Below are 10,066 nucleotides of genomic sequence, written 5' to 3'. Positions count from 1 at the left end.
GGCTTCATGTCGGGAAGGAACCACATTAGCATATGCAGTATAGCGTGGTAGAAGAGTAAAATAAGCACCAAGCGTCGCACAACGCGAATTCTGTAACCAGGCGTCACACAATACGAATTGCGCAACGAGTAGGTTGTTGAATGCTTCCAACCCATTACAAAGGGCTCTGCCATAATTCTTCATCGTCATCAGGCACAGCATCAGTAAAGTGCGTATAATGCCTTACATGCGTTTAGCAGGTACCAACGCTCTCCGTAGAATGACGAAAAATGGCACAGTGCCTGCTGCCCTACTTCTAAAAAATTACAATGATTTATAGCTTAGTGGGTTCCTCGCAAGTGCACTTAGATTGGTTGCCAAAGAAGCCCATAAGCGCATGATCCATTTCCTCGGGTTCTCAGTAAAGTTCTTCACCCCCCCCCCCGTCTTTCTCCCACGTCAACGTATGTTATACAGCATGACGGGAGAGGGACTTACATAACTGGTGGGCCGTTTAAAGCTTCCAACCCATTACAAAGAGCTGAGCCATAATTCTTCATCGTCATTAGTCTTCGCGTCAACAAAGTTCACATAATGCCTTACAGACGTGTAGCTGGTGCCTCGCTTCTCCGCAGAATGACAAATAATGGCCTAGAAGGTGCTTCCCAGCTTCACAAAAATTGTGATTTATGGCGTAGTGGGTACCTTTCTAGTGTACTTATATTGTAGCCCCAAGAGAGCTTACAACGCGCTCTAGAAACGCCGCTCTTCCAGCTTTCGCTGTGACTGTGCTGCGGTTTCAGCGCAGGCCTGGCGTTTTTTCACATTGCGCGAAACGTTACGGAATGACGCTAGAGAAATGTGCAAATGGTATACGCACACACATATTTTGAAGAGTCGCACATTTGTTATATAACCAGTTCGCAGTTGCTTAACGATGCCAACAGCGACACAGGTGTTACCAACACCAGACGCAGTAAGCTGATATGTAGTAATTATATTATTCAACACTGGATAGCGCGAATTCGAGTAGGACAATGAAGGAACACAGACGCACAGGACAGGCGTTACTCGCAACTATTGTGGTGTACTTTCACTTCTGTAATTCCGCTTTCCTTGTAGTGTCATGCAATTCAAAATAATACATTTTATTTCGCAACACGCATTCACATATAGCAATTCAAATATAGATCAAGCGCAAGCCGAGGTTCCTGGTGCGTAAGTCATTTATTGTTCACAATTTGAACATGGAACGGCTACGCTGCAGCAGCGAATGAGGGTGTTCTCATGGGTCGGGAGCGCATCTGCATTGGTAATCTGGCTAGACCCAAACTGTTACATTTGCTGTGGTGCGCGTATGAAACTATGGGCTGTTTTCTTTGAATACAGCGTAGTCACGATCCAAGGTACGATGACGGCCATGGCTTCAGTCAGTGGTCAAATATCTCATGGCTCCCGTTGGACGCGTTGGGGTTGTCCAGGTTCGAGTACTGTTCATCAGCCAGTGCTTCGTGAAACGAGATAGAAAAAAAAGTGTTACAAACCTAATTTTCTTTATTAATGTGGTTCTACTCTGCGAAACCAAAACAGCTTTGTTGGGTTCCCTTAGAGCTCGTGTGTTCCAGCCTTTACAAATTCACCGGAAAGTTTGTGATGACGGCTGCACCTGATTTTGTTTCAAACGCGAACAGCGTTACACTTATAGCAATACAAGGTTTTGCATAGCAATACGAGGTTCGGTAACGTTTTACAGCGAAGCTCTTTATACGAACTCTCTGCGGCGGCACTGCTGGCGGGGTCACGCTAAGAAAGGTCACTTGATCAGGGCAGAGAGGTCAAGGTCTGATGAGAGAAGGAGAAGGAAATGGGTCACTTGAAGAAGCTTAAGTCGAGTGACTCGAACAGCGGATTGATAGGATGTCACGTGGTGAAGCTGACGCAAGGTGGGCGATTCAAAGTGTGGATTCAACGGGGCCACCTGACGAAGCTTACGCAAGGCGGGCGATTCACCAAAAGTTGGCAAAAAAAATAGGAGCTCACTCGGACTCACTCAAGAAATAGATTTTGCGCTGAGGGCTCACTCGGACTCGGACTCACCAAAATTTTTTTAAACTGGACTCACACAGTCTCAAACTCACCAAAATATTACTCAGCCGGACTCACTCAGACTTAGACTCACGACTTCACCTGAGTCTGAGTGAGCCGACTCATCAGTCCGTTGGCTTAAAATAAGCTTTTTCGATCATGGTGTCAGTCCTCTCTCAACCCAATATCTCACGCAATCGGTGCTCTACGATACGCCTATTGATATTGTAGCTTCAAATACGAGTTATCATTTATCATGTCATCATTATTATATATCAATGCTGTAAAGACATCTTTATGAAATACACGACTCACACGAGGTATATTTATAAAGAACTTCCCATGAAAGATCATGCGGGGGGAGGTCAAGGCACCCCTTCCCCCAACTTAAATATGTGATCAATAAATACTGAGGATGCACATGAATGCTAGTGTGCTCAGATATGTGTGAAATGACTTGAGTATAAACGTAAGTAAATATAAGGCTGATAGTAAGGCTGATAATGACTAGATAGGACCATAAGTCGGGAAAAAACGGTGGAGCTCACTCGGACTCTCTCATGAAATAAATATTGCGCTTAGGGGTCACTCGGACTCAGACTCACTAAAATTTTCTTCCCCCAGACTCACTCGGACTCAAATCTCACGGAACTATTACTCACTCGTAGTACTGAGTGAGTCGACTCATGAGTGAGTTTGCCAACCTATGCGATTCACACAACAGATTGAGAGAGGGTAACGTGAAGAAGCTGATGTAAGGTGGGAGATTCAAACAGTGGGTTGAGAGGGGAACTATGGTCGCTGAAATGGCAGAAGGTAGACAGCGGGCGACAGGAAAATACTTAGCAGAAATATAGAAGGGTCTAAGGTAACTCATGCCGACCAGAGCCGTCGCCTGCAACGGAGCACCTGACGTAGCTTAAAAAAAACCCTTCAGGCGCGACACCTCAAGGGATTATAAAAGCGTCAAAAGCTTCATTGTCCGACAGCTTTCACCGCCTGGAACAGGCTAGACTTCTTTATTGATACATTTGAACAAAACATTTATCAAACATGGAACCTAAAATGTTCAGGGGGATTGTCATGACATATTTCGAAGCTTTATCCGCGCTTACGGGCGCATGGTTAATTCATAAATTAGTTCAAAATACATATGCTGCTCCAGGGTACAAAATAACTTGTCAGTATTGGAGAACCTACTATGAATAAAATATTTAGGGTGATTTCTTGTAAGACTATAATATGAGCAACCGCATTTGATATACTCACATTGTTACGAGTAAAGAACCAATTCTCCGTTGATTTCTAAAACAAGCCCTCGAATGGGAGATTTTGTTTTCGCTCATGATTAGCAGTCTCATTTTAGATGAGCCGGGCTTCGAGCCGGAACTGAATGTGCATGCATATGCTACATTGACAACGTACAGCGAACAGTGTGATATTGCGTTTATGCAAGCCACTGGCACACCTCGTCCTCAAATAGAGAATAATTCGGCACTACTTTAGTTCGATTCTTTTGTGATTCGCATTTGATTAATTCTACATATTGACAAAATTGCATACGCGTGACTCTCTCTAATCAACAGGTTATATCCGTGTCTCATTTAAAAAGTAGCGCTAGCAGTAAGCTACATAGTTACGCCATTTAATGGTTAACACCGTTTTGTACGGACTAATGTCTCGCCGCAAGGACACACTAACATTTGACTGCCTAAAGAAGTAAATCACTCCGAAGGATTTAAAATGAGGCAAGTTGGTGCAGGATATAGATGGTAGATGACCGAGCATATAAGGATTAATAAAATTGGGGAGATAACACATTGTCCGAAAATGATAAATCAAAATGGTGCCTTCTTGCTTGATAAGTTACGCTTACTCAAGCGCTGCTAGAACTTACTGCTCCAAAAAGGTTGCCGAATCGCACTTGGCTTTCTCTGTTTACTTCAAGTCGCTGCTTTCCATCGCGATTGGAGTGTCCTCTAAGTTGAGACTCAGGATCTTGTTCATCGTTTTGGCTGCCACCGCCTGCTCTGCCAAGGGACATACGTCTGCCAAGTCCAGTTCCATGAGTCTCAGCGCTGCCGACGCTGCCGGAATCTCTAGAAGGCGCGCGAATTCCAAGTCCTCGTTTTGCAGCTTTTTCAATGCGACCGTTATCTGTTAACTGTGGTTGCTCATTTGTCTTGCTTTCAGTGTCTTCGCTAGAGACAGAAGGGACTTCGAAATCGGGTTGCTGCCTCCGGAAGTTACTCTCCTGACCATTGTTTCTTCCACCATTCCAAAGAGCGCTAGATGAGCGCGCACGGGGCGTGCCTTGTTCTTCTTTACTGCGCTGACCATCATGCGAAGAGTAAGACGGCGACGGCATTGAGGGTCGCATTTGGTCGACTCCGCGTGAGCCTTCACGATCACCTTGCAAAGCTGGTTCTGTGCCACCACGCTGTGCTGCTGGGCCACTGGTGCCATTATCCATAAACTCTGGTGCTTTTGCATTTGCGATTTCGGTACTGCCTCGCCCGCTTGGGTGAAGGACGCCATCACGTCGACTCGGTGTCCCTGAAAAATAAATAAACACGTCCAAATGACGCAGGCTTGCAGTGAAGCTGTAACATGTGGCTTGTTACCCGCGCATGGTGATAAGACGAGCATTCAAGACGAGCAAGGAAGAAGGGTACGGCTTTAGAAAGCACTAAACACCAATGTGTGCTTTTTAATACAAAACCTAATGTCTTCTTCTATTGCCTTTATGTTGATTTTCAAGTGCTGCATTTGTTGATGTATTTGACACTTGCTTGGTTCATATAGCCCTTCGTAGCATCGGTGTTCTAAACCAACGCATAGTAGAACTAATAAGAAAGACAGTAACTTATTTCGGGGTTCTTTTCCAGATGCGTACAAGTATTCATTTTCACATAATCTACGGTAAACAATCTAATTTTCAAAAAATTGTTTCAGCTTAGGTAAAGATGTACACAGGCTATAAAACTATTTATGCTTCACGTATTAAGTTACACATGTGGTCGGCTTGCTGGAAATACGTGCGCTTACATCATCAGGCTGGATGTTATTTCAAAGTCATAGCGATAATTATTTTGCATTCTTCAGGCACTAGCCTCCGAGGAAGTGATATGATGGCCGTATCAATCAAATACACATACAGGAGTTCAAATCATTCACACTGACGAATGGAACTTTGGGCACCTGCCTCGGAGGCGAGAGAAATTCCTTGAGAAGCACTTAAGTGGGGATTTCTAGCAAATTCTTGAAGCTTTCTGCAAGCGCGGTTTATCAGTGTGATATACGGCCACACATTTTTATATTTATGTCGCCGGACAGGTTTAGCAGACGATTCGACAGTCTCGCCAAGTCGTCATAATTATTCTTTCAGTGTACGAGCATCTTCCCTGGTGCAGTGTGAACACAACAGTCATTTCCGCATTTGTGGCTCTCCTCCTTTATTCTGATGTTATGTAGAAACAGTACTGCTGAGATTTTTCATGTGAACAGTATGTATAAGCTTTTGTTCTTCGTCTTGTACGAGGCTAGTAATGCATTATTGACGATCTTGAAATTATAAGTGGAGCGAAGACGATCACCCGCTGCTGTAGCCATATGGCCATCCCTCCGTGTGGCTGCACCTTTACCACTTTAGAATGGGTACCAAAGCGCCAGGCAGCGCACTAGCAAGAACAAATCCAAGTTATCTCGAGCTCAAGTGTCGCGGAAGGCTGGTGATATGGTTGCAGCGTGGATCATTCCTCTTCCATATCGCTGCAAGTGCCTCATGGACAATTAGGACCGAAGTGCCTCGAATTCTAACGTCGGTGTGACAAGCAGTGAAACACAGTGCATAAATATCATATAATTTTTAAGTAACAATTATCTATCATCGACAGACAGCTCCCAGTTGCAAGTCTTTGTGCGTTTCCTGATACAGTGCTGCCGTTAAGCACGAAATAAAACGTACTACGATTTCAAATATCTCGCTTGATTTGCAGACTTATTTCTTTCGCGCTCATAGAACAACACAGTGATTACTCACCTATCACCGCTACAGCTAGTAATAGGAACAGGCAAAATGGTGATGCCTTCATAGTGCTTCCACGCCCTCTTCGGATGTAAAACTGTGAAGAGTAATTACGACAAATAGCAACTGTAATCACGTGTTAGGCTTCATGCCGCCCAAAAATAGCGATCTATTTGTTTCTACTATGATCTAATCGGTATGATAACGATGTAAATACTTCATTCCGTAAAAGAAAAACAAGGTTTTCATTCTTGCAGGAAAAGTTTCAGTCAGTGTTGCAAGAAGAAGCAAGCACTGTAGCGGTGACATTGTTTCAGGCAAACATGCGAAGACTGGCAGTTTTTTTTTTTCAGATCTCATATTGCGCAGTAAATGTGTGCGTGCTCAATGAACATGACTAATATCAAGGAAACCAGATGTAAGCATGACGTCACGCAACCACCTTTCGCAAGCGAAGTTTGTATGTTTACATCCTACTTACAATTTTAAGACGTTGCGCCGTTTACATGTAGTTAATTATGCGTTCGCGGAGCTCTGCGCGAAACATTAAAAAGGCATCAAGGAGCCCACCTTTTGCCCTGTTCACAGTCACAGAATGGACCTTTCTTAGCATTACCTTGCCGAAGCGTTGCGTTTAGCTTATTCTTCAGCGGCGTCGTAAACTGAGTCTATATTTGGTATGTGAGCATTCGGTAGAACAGAGTGGAATTTCTGGCACGGTTTGGTCTCTGCCACAGTGATTGGCGTTTTTATCTCATATTGAATATTACATTTAGCCATTCGTCATAACTGTGAAAATAATCGAACATGCGCTCTCAGTGAGCCTGTACATTCGTTTTTCTTTTCTTTCAGCGGTTTCGCTGTAGAAACAACGCTATTTAAAACACGATCCCTTGCATTCCCAAACGTCCCTGCGAGAATGGTATATTTCTTAAAATATAATTTTCTAGGTTGAGCATCTCGCGTAGAAGCGGTAGTGGCATCGTACTAAGAAGACCTGTGCACTTTGTCAGCCTTGGGGCAACCGAACTGCCTTTTATTGCATTATTCCTTGTGGAAATTTACGCAAGAGTGGAATGAATTTTCGCGTCATAATTTGTAAAAATAAAAGTGATAAATGTCGTTTGGATGATGGACACAGAGTGACCTTAAATGAGTCACGTCCATAACTACTTTTTAGTTAACATTTCATCAAAATTCATTCAGAATCTTAATGAGCACAACACGTACTGTTACATACAAAAGACCATGTCTATTGCATTAAGAGGTATCTGTTATGCCATTCCTTATGGGACTCAGTATCATCGGACCAGCAATTTTCGTAATTTGGCTCTGTCGCTTTCCAGAATGATTGTGGTACTACGGTAGCAAGCACCTTGACTTGCTCACGTTGTACCTTAACTCTACATTTTTTCAATAGAATAGACGCGTTTGTCTTCAAAAATGCGTTTTATGCATAGGTCGATGCATCGCTCCCATAATTAGTGATCTGTTTTTAGTCCAGGTGGATAAGAAGACTGAAGCAACATTTACACAGACGACAAAATTTACACAGTACTTTACCTAATTCTGGCTGCGCGAGTCCTCGTCGGTCCCTTGATTTTCTGTCCCTTCCGCGCTGTTCATGAAATCATACGACGTCAACTAGTCTGGTTACATGCTTTGTTATCGTAACCACTCTGACACATGTAGGATAGCTTGACGTTTTTATTGCCATACACTGCCATTTTGTAGTTTCATCACATCAAACTTCATTGCAGATGCGAATACTCAAATTTAAGCATAACTATGACTGAGCAGTACGGGAGTGTGAGTAAAAAGCGCAAGAACAGGGATTTCATAACCGCAAACCGCTAAAAAGACATTAAATTGATCTTCGGAAGTTCTTGAGAAATTCTCCTCGGCATCAGAAAATGGTACTTCTCGCACTCGAAAAAAGTAATGCTGGCACTGGAATTCGCAGCCTTCTTGCTTGGTTCTTATTTATTTCTCCAGAGTAAAGCAAATAGAACTTAATACCTGAAGTACATTCACAGTTACGGCATCAATGGTACCTCTTCTAAATATAATGGCGCTGAGATTTTCTTTTTTATGCTTTTTTTTACAACGGACTCTGCTTGACATTAACATGACATCAATCAACCTTGACTAGTTGAAGATTCTTGAAAGAAAATGTGTATCCGTAAACTACATTAAACATATCTGTAGGCCCCTTCAACATATTCAAAAGTGTTTATTCCACAAGCAACTTCCCATCTATGCATATGGCGCTAGCCTGCGTTTTTGGGCAACTTGCCATACCTATTGTTAATGCCTCGAATCAACATACTGCGCCCTTCAAGTAGCAGTTAGCTAATGAAGTCATCTTAGGGGCTGATTTTGCGATATGATACGTGCGTCTCTAGTATCACATGCCCCGCTATATCGCGTAAATAATTTGGAGAGTAATATGGACCTATGAAATAATCTTTTTTTTATTATGCAAAGGGAACCAGAACAAATACTAGCCGGAAATACAACGAAATATTCGCACTAAAAACCTCTATAAGATGGAATAACTTGCAATACATGAAATCATCAGAAATTCTTGACGTTTGTTATCACTCGTCAGGCACATGAAAGAGTACTTCTTAACCATGTACTCACCAGTTTTGATCAGTATAAGAAGAGTAAAGTTCGAAAGCAGTGGTACCATTGCGCAGGAGCTATTTCTGGGGATATTTCTTTCCTCTCTACATATATACGCCGAGTAACAAGGTTTGTTTACATGTTCAGCTAGAGGGTGTGACAACAGCAGTCACTTTTGCGCCTTTAGCCGCGTAAACAAGTGGTATTATTGACAACTGTAGAACAAGGTAGGCATTGAACGTCGAGGTCTGACGAACAGGTTCCTGTGTATGCTGTCTTCGTCAGAATAAGGGAAGCGAAGCTTCATTGTGAAATGTATGACAAAAAGCGCCCTTGTCAAGATGTCCTCTCAGAATGAGCGCCTGGCAACAGCGGTAACGCTTGTGTGACATGCGCCTCTGTTGCGTGAACCACCGCGAGCGCTCTTTTGATGAGATATTGTCCGGTGGGTATTTTGGAGCCACATCAAAGCACTAGGTTGAAAGTCTGTCACAATGCATCAACATATAGTAGATGAAGCAGGAAATCAATTGGAAGGGTACGAATTGCTAGGTTACATCCAAAAGGTAACAGCCGATTCGATTAAAAATATCATACAGGGGATTTCCCGGGTGAGTAAACGTGTGAAGGAGAGCGCAACTGAGGAAGAGCACGTACTTGAGAATTTCCACCAGAAGATGGGTGAAGGAAAAGATGCACCGACGATTACGATACTGCCTAACGCGAATGATGAGTGCAGCTTCGTGTTGGGGTAAGGCCAACTGTGTTTGAAGTTTTGGCTTTCCGCAAGATATCGACTACGCCATAAATCATAATTTTTGTGAAGTAGTACAGCACCCACTAGGTCCTTATTCACCCTTCTGCGGATAAGCGAAGGACCCGCCACACATCAGTAAGGTATTATGTGCATTGTGTCTGCATGTGGCTGATGACGATGAAGAATTATGGCTGCGCACTTTGCAGTGGGTGGGAAGCATTACACCACACACTTGTGTTGTGAGATGACTGGTTGTTATTTTACTCTTCTGCCACGCTATATTACATAAGTTAACGCGATTCCTTGCCCGGAATGACGCCTGTATAAGGTCTTTGTGCAAATGAGTTTCAAAGGCGTGGCTTTGAGGTAGAATACTCGACTGCCAGGCAGAGGGCCCGGGTTTAAATCTGTTTCGATCCTGGGTATTTTTTTCTCTTTTTTTTTCATGTCTGTTCGTTACTTCGCGATGTCTATCGGATACGGTACCGACGGCGCCGCCGCTGAACGCAGGAACGGCCACCTAAGATCTGCGCTCTAAATTCTAACGCGCACTGCGCCGGGATCCGATGGTATTCCCGTTAGCCTCATTA

General features: G+C 43.4%; 1 protein-coding gene across 1 annotated transcript; it reads right to left on the bottom strand.

The window, feature by feature from the left end:
* Positions 1-1,195: 1,195 nt before the first annotated feature.
* LOC119389075 (uncharacterized) lies at positions 1,196-8,804 on the bottom strand. Its single transcript, XM_037656347.2, has 4 exons — positions 8,738-8,804; positions 6,107-6,188; positions 3,962-4,620; positions 1,196-1,486 (listed from the first exon to the last, which is right to left on the bottom strand). Exons 2-4 carry the CDS (start codon positions 6,156-6,158, stop codon positions 1,406-1,408), a joined length of 792 nt encoding a protein of 263 aa, XP_037512275.1. The 5' UTR covers positions 6,159-6,188; positions 8,738-8,804; the 3' UTR covers positions 1,196-1,405.
* Positions 8,805-10,066: the final 1,262 nt, after the last annotated feature.

The sequence above is a fragment of the Rhipicephalus sanguineus genome, chromosome 4 (genome assembly GCF_013339695.2).
Source record: "Rhipicephalus sanguineus isolate Rsan-2018 chromosome 4, BIME_Rsan_1.4, whole genome shotgun sequence".
Taxonomy (NCBI): Eukaryota; Metazoa; Arthropoda; class Arachnida; order Ixodida; family Ixodidae; genus Rhipicephalus; species Rhipicephalus sanguineus.
The sequence above is the reverse complement of the archived record's forward strand: the minus strand, read 5'-3'. Positions and strand labels throughout refer to the sequence as shown.

Coding starts and splice junctions, on each gene's coding strand:
- LOC119389075 (XM_037656347.2), bottom strand. CDS start 6,158: ATGAAGGCATCACCATTTTGCCTGTTCCTATTACTAGCTGTAGCGGTG. Junction 4,621..6,106: donor ACTAGCTGTAGCGGTGATAG/GTGAGTAATCAC, acceptor TTTATTTTTCAG/GGACACCGAGTCGACGTGAT. Junction 1,487..3,961: donor TCGGCAACCTTTTTGGAGCA/GTAAGTTCTAGC, acceptor CGTTTCACGAAG/CACTGGCTGATGAACAGTAC.